The following is a 22,027-nucleotide window of genomic DNA, read 5'->3' as shown; positions in this document are numbered from 1 at the left end:
CGGGCGGGGGCAGAGGGGACGCGAGCCCGTCCGCCGGTCGCCGCTCCGGACGGGAATCCCCGCCGCCGCGGGAACGCGGCCGCGGCCGGAAAAGTTGGGGCGGACCGCTAGCCCGAGTGGGCCAGGCGGGAAGTGCGGGTGCGGAGCGGACCCCGGGGGGCGCAGGGACGCGGGGAGAGGGGGTCCTGGGCTGGAGGCTGGGCGGCCCGGAGAGCCCCGTTTGGGAAGGCGGGAGATGCGGATCCTCTGAGGGCGGGGAGAAAAGGGGGTGCGTTCTGGGTCTCCGGCTGCCAGCGGGCAAGTGTCCGGTGTCCGGCCGGGAGCACTGCCGGCAAGGAGGGAGCGAGGGAGGCCCTACTGGGGGGGGGAAGTGACGGGGAGGGGGCGAGCACCGGGGACTGGAGGCGAGCCGGTGGCGGGGCCTCCGTTGGGGCAGACCCTGAGAGAGGGGCCAGGCTCAGAGAGTTGGGGACACCTCTGGCGTCTGAAGACTGGATGGGGGAGTTCCTGTAAGGGCCGCGGGAGGGAACTGACGGTCGCTTCCTCCACCGCTTGGGTCAGGTACCGCCCCTCCCCATGTGTCAGGTTCACCTCCGGGACTGCAGTGCTTCAGCCCTGGGGAAGTTGAGGAGGGACCCCCGAGTGGATGAGATATTTAGGGGTTCCAGGGAAAGCAGGACTGGACGGTGTGCAATTCTAATTGTTGCAGAGAGCTATCCGAAAACACACCTCTGATCTCCTCCCACATCCACCCACCGCTTTCCCTCTCCGAAAGTCGCTCAGGGATTCCCTGGCTTGGGCTAGCAGGTCCTCAAAGCCCAGCAGCAAGCACATCTACTCACAGGGTCCTGGGTATCTGAAGGGAAATAGGAAGTGGCCCTTTATTCTCTAGCCGAGACTCGTTATTTCAGAAACAGGTGGTTCTGGAGATGTGAGATGCTTTATTAGAATAACCTGTGTGGTGCCCCTTGACAACAGCCATGACTCACGTTGGGTTTTTTCTTTTTTCAAATGAACTTTGTGTTCAGGACACAAGTGTGCCAGGCCATTTGCGACTGACAGCGCTGGAGACCCACACTGTGGGCCTTTTGAGCCCTAGTTCTAGTGCTAGGGTATATTAGCAAGGAGTATAATCTTCGATGAGCCCTCTCTGGGCCTCAGTTTCCTTTTCCCTGAAATGGGGTATAAAGACCAAGCTAGACAATCTGATGGAGTCAGAAGAGAGGCGGAAATCTTTCTCCTTGTGAGACTACATCACTCACACAAAGTCAACTTCAGCCTATTATAAAGAAATTAGGATGGACTCTGTTGTGAGACGCAAGGAAGATTGCAAAAAGCAAAACAATAAAATCACAATAGTTGGCACAAGATGTATGGTATGAATACTATTGTCATGGAGGCACTTAGAGTACATGACTGTCTAGTGATCTTTAATAGAAAGTTGTTAACTGTGCTTTAAAAAAATCATGTATATCTTAACCTGCGGACCTGAATTTTCTTCTTTTATTTTGACCTCCAAGCCTGGAGTGGATGTTCAGTTTGGTTGGTTTGGGATGAGATCCCCAGAATCTCTTACCGCCACAGTACTAAAGGTTTCTTTCTGTCTGACATTGGGATCCATGTGCCACTACACTTCTGTCATCTTTTCCACTGTGATTTGAGAAGGCGTCAGTCGATTCCTGTTACGTCTGGCATTTCTGAAATTCCCAGATTTCTTCTCAAGTGAGTGTAATTCATAGGCACACAGTTCATTAGATGCAGCACATTAAAACTAATCTGAAGAGGGGCGCCTGGGTGGCTCAGTCGGTTAAGCATCAGACTTCGGCTCAGGTCATGGTCTCTCAAATCGTGGATTTAAGCCCCACTTTGGCCTCGGTGCTGCAGAGCCTGGAGCATGCTTCAGATTCTGTGTCTCCCCCTCTCTCTGCCCCTCCCCCACTCATGCTCTGTCTCTGTCTCTCTCAAAAATAAATAAACATAAAAAAAACCCCTGATGTAATAATGTGTCCACTCTACCCTTATTCCCCAGACCCCCTGGGCAACCTTTCACTAGAACTTCTAGGTCATCCACTGTCCATCTTGTTTGGATCTCGAGGGTCACCACAGAGTTGAAATGACATGGCTGCACCAAACAGCACATTAATGATTAAGCCATGATGCTGGAAGGAGAGGAGGAATTTTTTTTTTTTTTGGTATTTTATCATAATTGAATGCTCCTGCCCTTCTGTTCCATTAGCTTTCAAACTCCATATTGGGTTTGACCACATCGTTTTCAGTAATCCTTTTTTTTGTCAGTTTCTTGGAAGCTGCAGTTAGTGGTTATCTCTGGGTTTGAAGTGGTAAAATTATATCCTCTACAATAAGTAAAGGCTTAACGAATTAGATTGGAGTTTTAAAATATGTGTAGTGTGTATGTATGGGTGCCTGTCTGCCTGCATACATTTCACTTTAACCGAGGGCTATTGAATTAATGAAAATGATGATGCTAATAATAGTACCTATTTCAGTCACTGCCATTTATCAGACCCTGGGAGGTGAGAAAACAATCCTCCGAAAAAGCATAACTCTGTTAGTGTTGTAGCTGGCTCGCACAAGTTACCAATGATCTCTGACACCAAGTAGCCTTTTTGTAATAGTGGAAAAGGAGTTCTTAGCTCTCCTACAGGGTTGCGGTGTTAAATGAGATAATGTATGTGCAAAGCGATGTGTGAACTGTAAAGTAGCCTCCAGCCCAGGGCAGTATTTTAACATAAGCAGTCGGGGACCCTAGAAGCTTGAGTCCAGGAGTCTTGGCATGCCGGAAGGCCTGGGCGTGCCCCCTGAGCCCCTCCCCTGACCCCTCTGAGTCTAGTCCCCTCGTTTGTAAAATCAGAACCACTGCCTTACATTAAATGAGATATATGGCGGGTGTTCAGTAAAGCTTGGTGTTCACCCTTTTCTCTCCCCTTGCCCACAGGCACTTGGGATAATGGGATTGATGAAATCTTCTAGTAGGAATTGTCCTCAAGGGAAAAAGGCTTTTATGGTACTTTTTTTGTACTTCCGAATAATGCTTTCAGCTCTTGCCTTCCCACCCCAACGCCCAGTGCACGCAGTGAATATTCCCGGCCCTGCCATCATCTAAAAGAGAGAACAAAACCAGAAGCCCGAGAGGACAGTCTTTGATAGAAAGTTGAAGATGGGCGAGGCTAGTTTCCCTTTGCCTGTTTTGTGAGTGTCTCCTTTTCATTCATTTTCTTGGACAGGGAAGAGATACCGGATTTGGGGGAGGTTTCTTGCTGGAAGGAGGCCAGGCATTGGACGAGCTATCGTGTAAGGTGAGAGGGCAGGGTGGGTCAGGGCTGGGCAGGCGATGGAAGGGTTGACTCTGAAGGTTTGGTGCGGGGAAACTTAACGTTGTTAGGTGTAGGATTTGGCTAAGTATGGGGCCAGTTTCCACCTGGTCCTATAAGGCTCTCTTGTGGGGCTTTGAAGTTTTTGTGCTCCAGGCAGATTTTGACTGGTTGTGGTGGCATCATAAATGAGTTTCCATAGTAAGTTGTATGCTGCAAAGGAAATTAAATTCTAAGAGGGTGTTGTGACTGATGCCAGACTTTCTCTGAGAATTTTATTAAGATTCAGTCAGCCTATAAAAGCACTTCTTAGTTCTCTGAAGATATTAATTAAGAAAGAGATTTTTTTTTAAAATAGAAGTGTCTTCTTTGTGAGCTTTTGAAATGTAATCTTCCTAATCTTTGGAACAAATGAAGTCCAAGAAATCATAGAGCTATATATTTTAAAAACATTTCCTCCACAAAGTAATATTTTCCTTCTCTTCCATTTCCTTCCCTTCTCTGGCATTATTTTGATAGTGAGTTAATTTTGGTTTCTTTTGCATTTTGGTTGTTGATGACCGTTCGTTTCTGGATCTCTAATGTGTGTCCTTTCCCCCTGAGTTTGTGGGTAGTCATTCATTATGAAGAGATGACCAAGGACAGACTCCAGAGCTGGGTGGGGGCAGGGGTGGGCAGGTCGAGTCATCATTGGCATGGTTCTTGGAGAGAGAGGCTGTCTGTAACTTGGATTTAATCCTCACAGCACCTCTGGGGGTTGATTGTGCTGTCCTCGATGCACAGATGAGGAGATGAGCTCAGGAACACGTGTGCGTCCACGTAACCAGCCAAGCGTTAGTCCGAGTGTTGGCCGTGACCTGTGTGACTCCAGGACTTGTGCAGGTAGAGGCCTCGCAAGCTCTGCCAGGGTCGGACTGTGTCCCGCAGGCCGGGGGTTCCCATGTAGGGAGAGGGGTCAGGTGGGGTATGAAGTTGGGACTGGAGAGATGAGACCATCCCAGTTCCTGGCAGTGTGGGACGGTGATGGGGGCTTGACCTGGAGGCATTAGGACAGTGGTGGTGGTGATGTCCAATGGGGACATGTTAGGATGATAGTGCTTGGTCCCTTTGGGTATGGGCATTGAGAGAAGGAGGAACCAAGTCCAAGCCACTTTTCTCTCTCCTTGCTCCTCCTCATTGGTGCTCTGGTCAGCATGCTGGGTACTGGAGACACTGACCCTTGGTAGACTGAAAGCTGCCTCTGCAGAAGCCCAAATTGCCCCTTTGGTCTCCTTTGACAGCTAGAGAAAGGTGCCCAAGTAAAACCTGAAGGCGCCTTCCCCTCTCTTTGCCCATCACCCAGTCTTATCATCTCTGCCTTTCTAGGAGCAGCTCAGAGGATGGAAGTCAGGTTTCTCTGACACCGACACCGTTCAGGGAGATGCCGGTTTGAGCATTCAAGCAAAGTGGAAAGCACCAAAGGGGAAAGGACCCCCATAGAAGGAAACCTCCCTGGGGCAGAGTCTTCCTTGGTGCACTCAGTGACCCACCAGGGCCTCCATTCTGGCTGTTCCCCAGGAGTTAGTCTGCCTCTAGGCGGGGTTGCCTTGTGGTCACCAAGCGTGCCGGGGCTGCCCGGGGAATGGGAGGGGCGGAGGGAGAGTTCAGGGTGGTGGCCGGCTCCGCCAGATGAGCCCACCCTCCCCTGAAGGGTGCAGACTCGGGTGGGGAGCCACGCCACACTCCAGTGAATCTGAGGCAGAGCAATGGGAGATGGTTGGTCCTAGTGGCTGGTGTCCACAGGTTCCTGTCATTGGATGCAGTGTCCCCATGTCAGGAATATGCTGGTCTCATGCCCTCTCCCACATTTAGTGCCAGCCTCCACAATAAACTTGCTTGGGCTCCTGTTTTCCAGACTGCGTAACTCCCATGCCCTTTAGATAGTTTCTTGTCGCTAGGCTAAGCCTGTTGATCAGGTTTGGGCTTTATTTGGGCTTTATCCTATTGTAAGGAGGCCAAAGGTTACCTTTATGGGACCGCCTGCTTCCCGGCACCTGCAGTCATAAGCTGTCTCTGCCTTGAGTCGCTGCAGAAGATTCAGCTCTGACTTTCTGCCTGATGGTGGGCACCTCTTTCCCTCCAAGATGGAACCACCTTTCACTGCCCCAAGGGCACCTTTTGCTGTCCACCCTGGCTGTGGACAGCTAGAGTGCCCAGTGAATTTGTTACCTCAGGATGTTAGCTGTCCTGCCTGCGTCTTGAACATTACAGACTGAAGCAAACCCCTTCATTGGTTTTCTTTTCGCTCCGTGTTTAGCTATGCTTGTGTGTTTGTGGTGTGTGTGTTTGTTTTAATTATTACCGGGAAGCAAAAAAGATGTTTATCAAATGTTTGAATCTACAGAAGTGCTACTGCTGGCAAGCAGAAAGAATAAATATATATTTAGCCAGGCTCCCGTTGATTTATCTCTCCTTTTCCCCACATTGTTGCTGTTTTGTTGGCAGAACCGGTTGATTTGTATACTGGTTCAGTTTGGATTTCAGGAGCGAGTGTCGAAAGATGCTTGGGCTGTTTGCCTAAGTGGAGGGACCCCTGGGAGTGAGCCTGGGGTTGTGGGTCTTGGCCCTCTCTGCGCTCCCAGGAGCCTGGAGCACAGGTGACTTTGCGGGGAGGGTGGAGTTTGGCCAGGCCATTTCCTCCAAGCAGCTTTCCTAGCCTCTTCTCTGCTGTCGGAAAGGGGGAATACTCTCTTAACTCTGGCTTTCTCTTTTCTTATCCCGTGGGGGTGAGAGGGAGGAAAGGGGTGGGATAGTGAGATTTGGAGCCCAGCAGGCTCAGGGTAGGCTCAGCTGAGTGGCGGTTTCCACAGAACCTTTATGGAAGCTTCCCTTGTCTACCACCTTTCCCTTCTACCCTTTGCTCTCTATCCAGTCTGCCCTGAGTGGCTTAGAAATTGGACTTGAACTTCTCCATTAGTCTTGGGAAGACCTTGGAGTGTGGCACCCAAACTTGTTGAGATGGGTGCGGCCATTTTGCACCACAGAACAAAAATCCTGTTTGGCTGTTGTTCTGTTTTGATCAATTGAGTTGCTTTTTCTTAAATAGTAGAAGTGACACATGAATCTGTGAGGCCCTTGCGCCCCACCCTCCCATTCAAGCAGTGTGGAAGCCCCTAGCAGAAAATGTAAACTCCTCCATCACCGGGCACCCCTCCCCCACGGACTGCCTCCCTGCCAGGTCCTCAGAGATCACCAGTTTTAGCAGTTTGTGGTGTATCCTGAAACTGCCCATCAGCCCACATAGACACAGATGCATATAGTTTTGTTTCTTGCGTGAGCATAAACCGATTCCACCCTCTATCTCCTTTCACTATTTTCTCTCTTCACATAATGTATTCTGTAGATCTTTTTCTGCATGTAACTCTTTTCTCTTAGTTTGTCTCTTTTTCGTCTACAAAATGTTTTATAGCACAGCTATATCATAATTTATGAGCCAGCCCACTATTCATAGACACGTAACCTAGCTCATTGGTTTAGATGCTCTATCTCCATATGTACCTGTCGTTATGCACATATGCAGGTGCTTCTCCAGGAGCGGAATTGGTGTGTCGGTGGTGGGACACGTTTGGACTGTCACACACACTGTCCCAGCATGCTCTCAAGGGCTGGACTGGGCTAAATTACCAGCGGTGTAGAGGCGGCCCATTTAGTCATGTGCTGGCATTCTTCCAGGTGAAAGAAATGGATAGTGTCAGTAGGCGTTTCATTGCTTACTGGTGAGGCCGTGAGACTCAACAGTTGGTGTCTGGATCTTAGTGGCCACGTTCGTCCTAACCTTGGAGGGTGCAGGAGCCATGCTCTCAAGGACACACACTCTGCCCAGGGTGGCGTGTGCGTCCAGCCCCGAGGGGTGTCAGCGTGGCCCTGGAAACAGACGCTGCTGGTCTCACATTCTCCCTGCTTCCCCCAGAGGCTCGGGTCTGTAGCAGAGCACTTCATTTCGGTGTGACCCGCCAGAGTATTTCTGCAAACTTCTCCCCGAGGAGGCCAGCATGTGTGAGTGGCACTGTGTAGACCAGTCTGTTCTACACTGCCGAGGCAGGGGTTCGAGGCTGGAGGGCTGACCTGGGAGAACGTTTAAAGATTGCGTGCTGGCGAGTCAGCTGCTCCGGTTTCTGGAATAGGCTCCGTGAATGCGGTGAAGCAAGATTGTGCGCGTGGCAGGTCTTTTCCTCCAGCAGTGTGGTGGTCTCCCTCTGTCCTGGCTCGTTGTGGGAATATTATGCTGGTTTGCCTCTTAGTGGGGTGCTTTGGGGAGAGGCTGTGGTTTCTTAGAAGATGTTCCAGGGGCCTGACCTGCTAGAGGAGGCATCTCGAGGCCCCCACGAAGGAGCTCACCTGGGCAGTCCCGCAGGCTCAGCCATCTGGTGGGCTTTGGGAAGCTCTGGCTTACTGGCCGAGGTGTTCTTTACCTGCTCAGAGGGGGGGCAGAGAGAAAGAGCCATGGAGGAGGCAGCCTAGCATGGGGCAGAGGCTCCAGGGTTAGGCCAAGCTGGGTTCCAGCCTCCACTTAGCCACTTATGGCTGTGTGGGTTAAGCAGTTTTGTTTTCTCCCTGGGCCTCAGTTTCCTCATCTGTAAATCAGGACTAATGTGAGTACCCACCTCACAGGGTTGTTGTGAGCATATAGAGAGTAATATTTGTTTTTTTTTTGTGTGTGTGTGTCTTTATTTTATTTTGAGAGACAGAGAGTGAGCGGGGGAGGGGCAGAGAGAGGGAGACACAGAATCTGAAGCAGGCTCCAGGCTCTGAGCTGTCAGCACAGAGTCTGACACGGGGCTCAAACCCATGGACTGTGAGATCATGACCTGAGTCAAAGTCAGACACTTAACTGACTGAGCCACCCAGGCACCCGTAGAGAGTAATATTTGTAAAGCTCTCAGCATACCACCTATTCAGTAGGAAGAAACTACGATATATATCCCCTTTCCTTAATAAGTGTTTACAAATACATGAATGCATATTACATTTGCTAAAGATAAAAATGCGAATAGCGTAGTGATTGTAAAGAGGGGGGTCTGGAGATCAGTAGGTGACTAGAGCCAGGTTGGGGTCACTTGGGGTTGTTGGAGTAAAGAAGGAGGGGGAAGACAGGAGGTTTGGGCGGGGAAAGTTTTGGTGGGGCAAGAGAGCAAGCCAGATGTTCTCTGCCTACATCCAACCTCCTGCTGTGAAACCCCAAAGCCCCCATGCAGAGACCTTTTCCTTCTTTTTTTTTTTAAGGTAGACTGAGTTGTTGGGGGATTCTTAGCACAGCATTTCCCTCTTGTCTGTGAGGAGGGTGAGTGGAGGCTGAGAGGCTAAGTGTCTTCCCCACACCACATGGCTCGTTATTTCAGAGTGGAAATGGGTCCAGGTCCCCTCCTCTGTGGGGTCAAGACTCTTTCCGTCTTCTCCACACTGCCAGGTACTGCCTGCTTCTGGGGGGGGGTGGGAGGGAGATAGAGAACTACTTGCATAGGTCTGCCTTGGGCTCCTCCCAAGGCCCTAGTGAGAGGAGTTCACTGAAGTGCAGAGAGGTTAAGTCAAGTACAGCCCAAGGTGAGGCAGGGCTGGGAGTCAGACTCAGGTCTGCCTGGCTCCAAAGCACATTCTTTTACCTTCTGACCAGTAACGCTGCTAATGGTGTTGGCCCCCAGTAGATGTCTGTGCGGGTTTCATACCCTGGATCACCTAGAATTGCACTGCTCAGAGAGTGATGTCCACACACACACACACACACACACACACATGCACACACGTGTGCATGTGTGTATGCGTGTTACTGTATGATAGCAAGTTCATTTGAAGTCCCCAATTTGCTTGCGGACTGTTGGTTCATGCAGACCAGAGGTCTGAGACCTGCAGGTTGAGTATGAAAAAGGGAGAAAGGAACCTTCACTCTTGGGAGCCAGGCTTAGTGTGTGAGCTTGTTGTCTGTATGTCTGGGAGGAACAGAGCCGCCCAGCAGGGATGTGGATGGGACCTGGGCAGACCGCCTGGCTCGCAGAGGGTAGGATGCAGAGGCCTGTGACAGGGTCTAAAGAGTGTGTGTAAAAATTAAGTATGCAAACGAGATATGGTCCGTGGTGTCGAGACTTCAAAGCAGTATGTGGTGGGTGCCAAACGTACAGCCCTAAATATAGGGAAGCAGAACAGAGACTTCCTCTTGGCTCCAGAGGTCTGAGAAGACTTCTCAGAAGTTGCACAAATTAAAAGAAGGCTTGTCTGCCCCTTAGAGAGCAGGTAGACATGGTTTCTAATCCACCCTTCAATTTTAGATGAGGACACTGAGACCCAGGGGTAAGTCACCGTGTTCAGGGTCATATCCCTCGCTGACACTGAGCCAGGGCCCACCCTTCCTGCCCCTCCACCCACACATGGGTTAGTGATCACTGTGTGTGGCAGCTATCCTGAGGGCTAACTGTGACACTGAGCACCTGGAGGAGCTCAGTATCACTTGTCAAATGAGCAGACAAGATCCCAGTTCAGTTCTGGTCCTGGCTTTTCTGTCTCTGAGCAAAGTCAGAGCATTTGCCTCTCAGTTTTGCCCTCTGCAGGATGGGTACAGCATCCCCGCCTCTCTTCTAAGCTTATCTTCATTCACTCAGAATTCATTCAGCAAATACTTACTGAAGGAGTACTTACTGAGAGCCAGACACTCCTGTGAGTGCTGGGCATTTTGCGCTGTACAAAAGAAGCTAAAATCCTGTTCTTCCGGGGTTTATTTTCTAGTGAGGGGCGACAGATAAGAAATAATTACAATTCAGGGTCTGTGTGTGACTTTCCTGGGGCTGCTGTGACCAAGCACCACAAAGTGGCTGGTGTACAACAGGAATTCATTCTCTTACAGTTCTGGAGGTCCCCAGAGGGGATCCTAGGTTCTGGTGGTTGCGGGGAGGCCCTGTGTTCTTAGTTGATGGCGGCCTAGTGCCCGCGGCCCTCTAGGGTTTTCTGATAAGAGCACCAGCCATTGCGTTTAGGGTCCCCTGTACTCTGGCTTGCTGTCCTCTGAAATAATTACTTCTGCAAAGATCTATTTCCAAGTGCACTCATGTTTTGTGGTTCCAGGTGGATGTGAAATTTGGGAGGGCGGGCAGAGGACACCATTTAACCCAGAACTGTTTGTGAGGTAGCAATCACTGCTGAAAAAGCAGGGGCGTGCCAAGGACAGAGGGAGGGGGAGGGAAGGGAACGGGTGGTGAGGTGTTGATGAGGCAGGCCCTGCTGAGCCGGAAGTGTTTGAGCTTCCATGTGGATGGGGGTAGTGGAGCTGCGTGCAGAGGGGCAGCAGTGGCCTTGAGGTGGGTATGTGCACCTGCCAGGACTGCTGGGGACAGTGTGACCCGAGTCCCCAAGTCCTGTGAGATAGGAGAGCGTGAGGGCTGAGGGGGCGTGAGGCCTTCCAGGATCCCCTTGCACTCTCTGCCAGTCTTGGCGAGGACTTTGTCCTTTTGCTCTCTGGAGATGGGAGCCACCCCCGGTTGTGGCCCAAGCGGGAGCTGAAGATGGACTGGTGTGGACCAGCTCACTTAGGGAGTGCTTGGGGTTCACAGGGCCATTGCAGGATGTGTGCTAGCGCCCAGATATTCTCTAGCAACTATTTTCTCTGCGGTTTCTTGTTTCACTGTCAGGGCTCTCTTGGCCCTTTCCAGGCTTTTTCGGTCCTTCTGGATGTCTTTGACCCACCCACGTCCCCACACTTAACCCACAAGCACATAGAAGAGACAGTAGGCAGACAAGGCTGGGGGCGGGAAGCTCTGTGGGAGTGTCCGCCCTGCTGTGAGCTGCGTGTTCTCCCCTGGCCCGGGGCCTGCCTGGTGAATGCTAGGCCTGCGCTAAGGTGTTTATCACCCCGGCATATTTAGAAAATGCTGAGGTCAGTGTGTGAGCTCAGTGTGCTCAGCTCCCGGGTCCTTCTGTGGATAAAGTCACCACGCTGTGAAAAGAGTCGAGTCAGCTCCCTTGGGCAGGAGGCCGCATTTGGCCTTGAAAATACAGGGCAGGGAGGCATGCCCAAAAGTACCTGTGGAGAGACTGAGTGAGCCGTCCTACGGTCCTTGCCAGGGGCCGAGGCCCTGGCTGCTGCCTGTTCTGTGACTGGGCGACGACGTTTTACGCATCCTTCTTATTTGCCCTAAAAACACTGAGGCCTGCCATCTGACGTCATTGAGAAGGAACTCCAGGCCGTGGCTTGTCTTCAACACCCCTGGCCCGGCAGGCGGGGCCTGTGCAGGTTTGGTTTGCACGGCTGCTGAAGGAATTGTGTTTCAGATTCTTGGCGTCAGAGCTGAAGGGAAATCACCTTATCTGGCTGACATTTAATTTCCTCTTTGGGCCTCAATAGGAAGGGGCCTGGCCTGTGTGTGATTAAAGGAAGGGGCCTGGCCTGTGTGTGATGAGAGGCCCAGAGAAGTGGGCCGCTGGGGGGCCTGATTTCAGGCCCTCTCCCCTGCCTCTAACTGCCGGGGTAGCACCCAGAGCAGCCCACTCAGGGAGGTCACCTGGGAGGCTGGTGGCGCTGCCTTCCCTCGGGCGAAGCACCGCTTGAGAAGATAATTCTGGGTTGCAGAGATCGAATTCTCCAGGGCCAGGAGCAGCCAACTCTTTGGTAGGATTTCAGGAGTTGCCTCTGGGCACCACTCACTCATTTCCCTGTCACCCCAAAGCCCCCAAACAAAACAGACACCCGAACAAAAGGAAAGTTGTGAAGTCTCTTCCTGGCTGGAAAATGAGCACTGAAAGGTGTTTTGTGAGATTGTAATTCCTCCTTCAGGGTTATTTCTCAGGGCACTACCCCCCAAGCACATCAAAAGCACTTCCGGAGAGGAGGTGCCTTTTAAATTGTGCAGCCTGGTCTGACAGATGCTGCGACGTTTTGACTCGGGTAGCACCCCCAGAAAGGCTGGGGTCTGGCCTTGTGAGAGGCAGAGGCCCTGCCTACTGGGAGCCGGATGGGTGTTCCCATGAATCCGCTTCCTTGTCCTGTTTCGGAGGCTGAGGGACTTACCTCTGTGCTGACATGCCCTGCGCGCTCAGTATGTCAATACTTGTTGATGGGCAGGGTCTACTGGATGCGGGCCCTGACCGCTTTTGCTGGGCTCTGAGCAGGCAGCAGCATGCCATGAGTTAGCCCGGAGCCTCGACAGCTCCATCTACTGGGACGGTCTCACTGCTGTGGCCTTGGGGACATCACCTGCTTTCTTGGGCCTCAGTTGCCTCATCTCTCACCGGGGAGCTGGATGAAATGGTTGGAATGAGTATCTCCCTTCTTGGCTTCCTTCCCCTGGTGCCTTCCTGCCTCCCCTCACCCCCGGGATACAGGGGTCCTGGGCCGACCTGCCCGCACCATGCCATCTACCTGGGCAGCAAGATCATGAGCTCCCATGTGGCCTTTGTCCCTCCTGGCCAGCACTCACTTCCGGGGTGAGCTCTGACAGGGATGGGACGGGAAGAACAGCTGGCAGAGGATTTCTTGTGAATCTCTAAGCCTGGCTCTGGGAGCAGGTGTCTCGGTCATTCACCAAGAGTTCCTCGCTCCTGTCTCAGGTTTCGTGCAGCCTTTAATCCTTGCCTTGAACAAAGTCCCTTTATTTCTGGATGTTGTTGTGAGAATTGTTTTTGTGGTTATTGCTAAGGTGGAGAAGAATGGATCATGACTACAGAAGTGTATACAATGAACACTCCAAGTTTAAGAACTGTCCATGCATAGGAAAAATACTCTGTGGGACTTTATTTCAGAGATTATTCCTGGATTTTGGTATAATAGGAAATGCTTTTAATGTATTACCTTTATAATAAAAACTGTTAAAATTACTATAAATAATAAATAAATTAGAATTTAATATACAATAGTCACTGTAAGAACTTGCCATTATATTTTATTTAATCCTCACTATGAATCTGTCAGATCCTTTTTAAAAAAAAATACACGTTGGGGCACCTGGGTGGCTCAGTTAAGCATCCAACTTTGGCCCAGGTCATGATCTCACTGTTTGTGAGTTCGAGCCCTGTGTCAGGCTCTGTGCTGACAGCTCAGAGCCTGGAGCCTGCTTCAAATTCTGTCTCTCTCTCTCTCTCTCTCTCTCTCTCTCTCTCTCTTTCTCTCTCTTTCTCTGTGCTTCCCCTACTCATCCTCTGTCTCTTTCTCTCTCTCTCAAAAATGAATAAATGTTAAAGAAAAGGTTTTTAAATTAAAAAAAAATTAAAAATGCATTTTAACCTGGTGTGCCTGGGTGGCTCAGTAGGTTAAACGTCTAACTCTAGATTTCAGTCCAGGTCATGCCCTCATGGTTCATGGGATCGAGCCCCACGTCGGACTCTGAGCTGACAGCACAGAGCCTGCTTGGGATTCTCCCTCCCTCTCTCTCTGACCCTTCCCTGCTATGTTCACTCTTTCTCTCAAATAAATAAACAAACATTTAAAAAATGTTAACCTATTTTTAAGTCGTGGTAGAATATATATAACATGAAATTTAACTTTTTAACTTCTTAAATCTACAGTTCTGTGGCATTAAGTACATTTACTGTGGAATCCCTTTCTTTAGCTCCTTAATCTTATAAATGAGGAAGCGAAAACTTAAAAAAACAAAGATGCTTGCCTAAGGTCACAGAGAGTGAGTAGTTCTAGAAATAGGATTTGAACCCAGGACCCTGAGACTCGAGCTCTGGGATTTCTGATTAGTGGGTGTTTGGCTCCATGGTTTCTTACCGTGCCCCATGCTCCTCACTTCTTTGCAGAAAAGCAGCTCACTCATGTGTATAACTCCTTAGAAAGTTCTGGCATTGGGTTTTGTGTATTTGTCAGGGAAGTGTATTTGTGTCAGTTCATTGTATGTGTGGCTGATGCAGGTACCGCCTGTTGATGGACACTAGGTTGATGAAGGTTGAGGTGTGTGGGCCACTGTGTTGGGAAGGGGTGGGTGTTGGACTTTTTCCAGAAGATGTTTGTGGCAGGGGCCCCAGGGTTCGGGGATCTGGCCTCATCCGGTCTGAGCTTGGAGTTAGAAGGTCTCTGTTTCAGTGCTTATGTCCCTATGTGGGCAACATGCTTTGGCCTAGTTTCCTCACTTAAAAAAAAATTTACCTATTTTTGAGAAAAAGAGAGAGAACCAGCAGGGAAGGGGCAAAGAGAGAAGGGGGCAGAGGATCTGAAGTGGGCTTTGTGCTGACAGCAAAGAGTCCAATGTGAGGCTTGAACTCAAGAAACGGTGAGATCATGACTGGAGCCAAAATCAAGAGTCAGATGCCCAAGCAACTGAGGCACTCAGGCGCCCCAGTTTCCTCATTTCTAAGTGGGTGGGACAATGCTTGTCTGCCCCAATTTTAGGTGATTACAAGCCATGATGTGGGGGGAAGTGCCAGACAAACTAGCATGCTGTCAGGCAGCTTTCTTTGACGGGCATTTTGAGTGTACCCTGGGGGCAGGGAGCGTCTGGGGCCGACCCTGGAGCCCTGAGGGGGTGGATTTGAAGGTGAAGAGTGGCAGGTTTGCCTAGCTTTGTTTTCTTTCGTTTTGCCATCAGCCTGTTTCCACACTAGCTGGTGAAGCACAGCGTTCCTTTGTCTGCTTAGTACTGCAGGTTGGCATGTCTGAGACTCTCTAGCATGTGTCTCTCTCAAGCCCTTGGATTCACGCTGCCCCAAACTCCCGTCTCCTGGTGAGATGAACTGTAATGTCAGAGGTCCCTTTTAACCATGTGATTGTTGAAAGTATACAGCAACGTTCTCTGGGCCTTGTCTGCTGTCTTCCTTGTCTTTACAGCACGTACCAGTCTGTCTTTCCACCCTCGGGTCCTGAGGGGCTGGGATCTGGAGGACGCACTGGTGGAGGAGGCGCTCACCTTCTCAGGGCAGGTGCCGGGCCTGTCCTAGCCGGGCTAACACACCGAGCACTGCTCAAGACGCTGGGTGCAGTCTCGAGATAAAGAAAGCGCAGCCTTACTCTCAAAGAAGCCACCGTCCCATGAGGAAGATACATATACTTGGGACACAATTACGAGGGCGAGGAGAGGTAGCTTGACAAGTGACAGTCACCAGAGGTGCAGCCTTTAGTCTAAATGAATGAAAATGTATTGTTTGGGGCTGGTCAGAGGTGAGGGCCTGTTACGGGGGCTTCTGGGACTAGGTTTCCTGGGTAGCCATCCCCACAGTAGTTTCCCGAGTCATCGCTGGGTCCTCGCATGGTTCATCTGACACGAAAGCCTGGGGTCTGTGCGGGGTCTGCGGGAGTCGTGGCCCTGCCTCACCGTCCGCTTGTTTCTGGCTTTGAGAACGGTCCTCGAAGGCTAAGTAGGTCATGGGTATCTATTTTGAACAGAGCGTGGCTGGGCTGCGTGGCCGTTTAATTTCCGGATCAAATCCTGTTGGGCTTGTTTGTCCAGGAGGCTGGCAGCAAGTGCTCTCTGGTTGGCTGTGTGGTGTATTTATAAAGCGTGGAGACTCTGGAGGTAAGGAGACACTCCACTTCTCTATTCCTGCAGGAGAGCGGTCGGTGGAAGGGTTCAGAAACCTTCAGGAAGCTGGGGGTGGATAGTCGTCCCTTCCTCGCTTCTTTGAATTTTCCGAAAATTGTTGATCCTCACCGATCTTCATGAAACCTTTTCCTTTTAAGAAATCCGATTTAATTTTCACCTGTGTGAGTTGGCCTCGGCTTTGGTTAGTAGCAGCAGCCAGTTGCAGATTTACCGGGTGCTGAGCCTTTCATGTGCATTACCTCATTTAAGCCTCGCCATGGCCTTGGAAAGTGCGTATCATTGTGCCCATCTTACAGGGGAAGAAGCAGAGAACGGTGGTGTGGTAAATGGCTCGCAGGCCAGCTGTGTAAGCCGCAAGGCCGGAGACTTGCACTTGGGGTCTTCTGGGCAGAGTCTGGCCTTCTGCACCACACCACACTGGTCTCAGGGGCCCCGCCGAAGGAAGACATCCCTGCCTGGGAGCAGGGAGCCGCTCCCGGGTCTGGTCTGTTTGGAGGTGAGACAGGACCTCTGGGCTGTGAGCACTGAGGACATAGGGCCTCCAGTGCAACGTGGCTTCCGTCCGGCCCTGGAGTTGTTTTAGCCTGTCACTGGGATATAACTGAACCACGGAGTTGTCCGTTTACACTCTTTGCTGGGTTTTCTCCTGTTTCACTTTTTCTCTAGGTGCTCTTGCGTCTTGGGTGTGTGCCGTGACATGGTGAGATCCCTGACGAATGCAGGTGGTCACGGACTCGTTTTAACCACCTCCTCTGTGTACATCAGCTGTTGCCCTAATATTCCTCCATTGTCAGTATTGCGTGCTTCCTCTACGTTTTTGAGGCATCAACACAAGCTTTTGGGTGTGTACATACTGTGTCTTTCTCTCTAGTTTCTCCTCCCAAAGCTACTCAGAGTTCTGGCAGTAATGCCACCACACGTGGTCATATACATTTGCTGGCATGTCGGAATTTTAGGTGCTTTGCAGAGAGGCATTGCCGCATTGAGTACCCCTAGCAAGGCACGGTCACCCCATTTTATGGATGGGGATTCTCAAGGGATACCGTAGACCTGAGACTTTTAGGTAGCACACCCCATAACTTCCTCTCAAAGTTTCGTAGAAAACTCAGAGATGTGCTTATTTAAAATCAGTTTTATTCTACGAGCGCCTGGGTGGCTCAGTTGTTTGAGTGTCTGACTCCTGATTGCGGATCCCTAGGGTCGTGGGATCAAGCCCCACATTGGGGTCCACACTGAGCACAGAGCCTGCTTAAGATTCTCTCTCTCTCTCTCTCTCTCTCTCTCTCTCTCTCTCTCTCTCTCTCGGTCCCTCTCCCCAACTCACACACACAGACGTTCTCTCTAAAATAAAAAAATAAAATCAGTTGTATTCTAAAGGTGAGAGAGCCCCTTCAAATGCTATCTTGCGGGGTGCATGCTGGGGTTTCCTGGCCGCAGTGCCTGGCCCATCCTAGTTTTCCACCTGCCACTTCCTGCCTTTGTTACTTGATCTGAGTCTGTAGCCTATGGGTTTGGGATAATACTAATTGTCTTCTAAAAGATGTAAATGAGACAACATATGTAAAATCACTCAGGACTCAGTGACTGGATTACTACTTTTGGTCTTTAAACTTGTTTTTAATGCTTATTTATTTTTGAGAGAGAGAGAGAGCCAAGGAGGGGAAGAGAGTGAGGGACACACAGAATCTGAAGCAGGCTCCAGGCTTCAAGCTGTCAGCACAGAGCCCGACACGGGGCTCAAAGCCACGAACCGTGAGATCATGACCTGAGCCAACATTGGACGGTTAACCGACTGAGCCACCCAGGCGCCCCATACTTTTGGTTTTTAAACCATGGTGACTCGGAGCTGCCACAGACCTCAGCCACAGAAGCAGAGGCCTAAGAAGCCACCTCCCTCCTCTACTCTGGAGCCTTAGTGATTTCTCCTGCAAGCCCCTCCCCCAAAGTGAGAAGTGGAGGACGAGGCATAAGGAACCCTAAAGAACCCTTATTATAGCTAGAATCTTTCCAAGATTTTCCCATTCTTCTTGGTTTTGAGGAATGGTAGCTGGTGATTTGGTTCATTTTCTGGGAACCTGAGCTCTGGGAAGTCCATGTTAACTACATAGGCACACTCAAGTTTCCGGGCCCATTTAAAAAAATAAAGAAATGCCAAAATAGGGTTTTAGAAACAGGTACATTGGACACATCAGGACTTTTAGCATACACATATACAGGGACTATGTAATATCCTTGCATCTTGAAGGCCTACAGAGGAAGCATCTAGCAGATTCAGCTTTGCATTTTTGACCACTGAATGAGAGCGCCGAATCCTAACCACTAGACCACCAGGGAGGCTGACCACTGAATGGGAGGCCTTCCATCCCACCCCCACCCCATGTAAGTTTGAGTCCAGACAAGCATAGTGCAAGTTCCAGAGGAACCAGAGGAACCAGGAAGGTGACTAGTGATTTTCAATCTTTGGGGATTCTGATTTCGCATATTTGCCTCGTTGTGTTGAGCAATCTGCTTTCCTTCCAGTCTCAAGGACCTTCAGTCTTGTCAGGGACATAGACCTGGAGTTGTGGCAGCCCTTGTATTTATTTTTTTTTATTATTTTTAAAATTTTTGATACAGAGGGAGACAGCATGAGAGGGGGAGGGTCAGAGAGAGAAAGAGACACAGAACCAAAAGCAGGCTCCAGGCTCTGAGCTAGCTGTCAGCACAGAGCCCGACGCGGGGCTCAAACCCACGAACGTGAGATCTGACCTGAGCTGAAGTTGGAGGCTTAACTGACTGAGCCACCCAGGTGCCCCAGCCCTTGTATTTTTGTGGTGCCGACAAGGGTGCTCTTCTCCAGCGCTTAAGTCTTGGCATGGTGGTGGTGGTGGTAGTGGTGGTAGTAGTTTCTAAATCTTAATGCATTATAAATTAGAAAATTTCAAGCTGTGCTTTTTCTTACTAAAAGAACTGCAAATGGGATTAAGGACAGGACTTTCCAGCATGAGCTGCTCCCTGCTGGGGCTCCCAGACTTTAGTTACACCATATGGCACAGCGGGTTACAGCTACCTGTTTGCCTGTACATCTGCCCAGCTTGATGGGGAGATCTGCACGGGGCAGGGACTTGGCCTCTGCCCTGTTACAGCCTAGGCACCTTACATGTCTCCCTTTATGGGGAACACAATTGGTACCTACATAAAAGATTTGAAGGAGGTGGCGTCACTTCACCCGGCTGAAAAAAGGCTGTGGGGCCAATTGTCATGTCAACGGCAGCTGTTGACGTTGCAGAGTTGGCTCTGAACCACCAGGGGGCGTTGGGAGCTGTGTGGCACCAGGCAGGCCCTTCCCACAAACCTGACTTGTCTACCTTCCCCACCCATACCCATAGTGCCTCTGTTGAGGGACACAAAACCAGTACCCTGGTATTGGATAGGTGCTTTGTAATAAGCCCAAGGCGTGAGTAGAGTTATCTCTTAGTCTGTAGGCCAAGATCTGGAGAAGTCACCCAGTTAACAGACAGGCGAGTCAGTCCAGATTCCTGGCCCTTAACTAATCTGACACACTGCCCTGAGAACAATCCAGCCATACAAGGGTAATTAACATGCCAGCCCTAGAAACTTAAATTAGATCTAAGGAAGAACTTTTCTAAGGAAAAGTGTCCTAACTTTTCTTTTTAAATTAGAGCTAAAATGGGGCATTCTAGAACAGGGCTTTTCAAGCTGTCATCCATGATCCTTAGTCACAGAATCAATCAATTTAGTGGGCTTACAGAGAAAAGAAAAGAAGAGAAAACAGAAAAAAGAAAAGAAGAAAAACTAGCAGTACATCACAGATGGTAAGGCTGATGTGTGTTTGTACCGCAGACCACGATGGAAATCTATATCTGCCTGTGAGTCGTGGTCAAAAATGTCCTAGAGAGATAGAGATTATCGGTTAGATCATTATAGACTAGATTGTTAGGTGCCTGGGGGCAGGGGTCTATTGTTTTTTTTCTTTCTTTTGATGTTCCCTCCATTCCTAACCCAGTGTCCAGTATGTATGTGGTCGGTCAGTCCGTCTGGGAAAACTTATATTTCTCCCTTCTTCCTTCAGACTGGAAGAGGTCAGAGCTCATGCTCCACTGTCCTCCCAAGGAAATGAGAGTGGTGGTGTTTCCCACGCTTCGTGGGTGAGGAAGGCAGAGAGGCCCCAAGCATGTGATAGTTAAGAGCTTGGCCCCGAAGTCTGAGGGACCTGGGTTTGCATTCTGGGGGTGCCCTGTCCGGGCGTGTGGCTTTGGGCAGCTTCTTTAACCCTCCCGAGCTTCACTTTCTCCATCTGTAAGCTTGGGGTAGTAAGGCACCTGCCTCCGAGGTAGCATGAGGATTAGAAGAGAGAACTCGGCACCTCTAGCCCAGTGCCTGACATCTGATAAGCGGTTAGGAAGCCTTGTCTGCTGCTCTTGTTTTTATAATGAATACGACAAGAGACTAAGTAACTCATGTTGGGTCCGCGGCAGGAAGCCCCTGCTAGAGCTCCCGTTCTGTGCTGCTTGTAGATGTGGAACTGAACTAGAAGCCCCAGCCTGCGGTTGGTCGTGTGGTGAAAGGAAGTGGATGTAGCAGTGGGAGCCGGTGTCTGTGCACGCAGAGAGATGGCCGAGATGGTCTGGCTTTGTAGTGTAGAGAAAACAGCATCTCTCATGTGCAGTGAGCTAGGACTATATCACTGTGGAATCTGAGATTATAAGTGGTATTTCTTAGAAAAGCCAGGTCCTTTTTATTTAATCAAAAAGCAACAGTTTCAGTTGAATGGTACGGGGTTTTTTGTTGTTGTTTGTTTGGTTTAACTACACACACGCATGTAGCTATTTCCTGAAGCTGAACATAGCCGTGTGTGTGATTAAACTGGTGCTTTTGTGTCCAACAATAGTGATGTTTTCAGTGAAAGCTCCAAGACCTGGTAAATACAGACTTCTGAAATCAGCAGCTGGATCTGGCAGCGCCCCTACCCAGTCAGAATTAGCTGTGGGAAAGTAAGTAGGGGACATGTTGAAGGTGCAAGACACTGGGCAAAACCCAAAGGGACTTGTTTTGGCATTAGCCCTAACTCTCAAGTCCAAGTTTGTTCAGCTCTGTCGTACAGCATGGGGAGTCGTGAGCCTTCTTTTCCTCCAAAGTTAAAATGTTTTTACCCTTTACATCCCTTAGTGCTGATTGTTTTTGTATTTGGGGAGGGAAAGGTGGTAGAAAATTATTCAATGATTGAAAGTTTCGGGTTTATGGTGTAGTTGGAAACGTGACTTTCTCACTTGTTTGGAAATAGTTGAATGTGACAATTAAGAGCAAAGACTTCAGCTAGACCTATATTTCTAGCTTGCCTGACCTGCTTTTTCCCCCCTTATTTTTTTTCCAGCTTTATTGAGGTATAATTAACAACTAAAAATAGTATATATTTAAGAAGCACAGTAAAAAAATATGGAAACCAGTTTGACAATAAACTATTTAAAAAAAAAAGAAACACAGTGTGCTGATTTCATATATGCATGTACTGTGATGTGATTATCACAGTCCACTTAATTAAGTAACACATCCTCAACAAACTTCAAGGGCAAAATGTACTAAAGGGTTCCTCGATGATTTTTTAAATAATGATAATAAGAGCTCTACCCTTTCTGGAGGGAAACATCATGGTCCTGTTGAAGCCCTGAAACAAATGTTATTTAATCTTCAAGCAGTACAAGAAAGTTTTAATCAGAATAAAACAGCAGATCTGAAAGAAGAAATTAAGCAAGTTTCAGAAGACAATTTCTCTCCATTACAATTGAAGGAAGGTATGGTTCCTATTACTAGGTCACTTCAAAAGGCTTTGCACCATTTATCTCACCTGAGAGACCTGGTTGATGATACCAGTGGGAAACAGTCACCAAAAATGTGAAGAGGAAAATAAAACATTCCAACCCATAGTCACCACAGAACAAAACTGTATTTTTTTCCTATTGTTTAAACTGACAAAGAAATTATAAGTTGTGCATTCTTCTGCGTTTGGTTCAAGTATTATGTTTTTTTATTTTTTCCAAAAACAAACTTGAAAATGTGCATAGATTTTGTGACCTATCTTCATTTGATGCCGAAATACCAGAATGTGAACTGGAAGGAGCCACACTATGTCCCACAGTCTGCTTTTGGTTTTCAGGCCAGTAAATGTCCTCTGTTCAAAGATTTCCATTCCTGAAGCTTACA

At 49.5% G+C, this 22,027-nt stretch overlaps 1 protein-coding gene across 3 annotated transcripts in view; it reads left to right on the top strand.

Annotated features, from left to right (window-relative positions):
- The first annotated feature begins 82 nt into the window (after positions 1-82).
- SMCO4 (single-pass membrane protein with coiled-coil domains 4) overlaps positions 83-22,027 on the top strand; it is a 65,047-nt gene continuing 43,102 nt past the window's right edge. Inside the window, exons 1-3 of one of the 3 annotated variants that reach the window (XM_029914629.1) lie at positions 83-138; positions 3,246-3,317; positions 4,078-4,214. In XM_029914629.1, coding sequence (XP_029770489.1) covers positions 4,124-4,214 — 91 coding nt within the window. In that variant the 5' untranslated portion in view covers positions 83-138; positions 3,246-3,317; positions 4,078-4,123. Of the gene's footprint in view, positions 139-3,245; positions 3,318-4,077; positions 4,215-22,027 lie in introns of those variants that run through there. The other 2 variants (XM_029914630.1, XM_029914631.1) reach the window with 2 other exon arrangements.

This window comes from Suricata suricatta, chromosome 11 (assembly GCF_006229205.1).
Source record: "Suricata suricatta isolate VVHF042 chromosome 11, meerkat_22Aug2017_6uvM2_HiC, whole genome shotgun sequence".
In the NCBI taxonomy this organism is placed as follows: domain Eukaryota; kingdom Metazoa; phylum Chordata; class Mammalia; order Carnivora; family Herpestidae; genus Suricata; species Suricata suricatta.
This window is presented reverse-complemented; position numbering and strand designations above follow the sequence as displayed.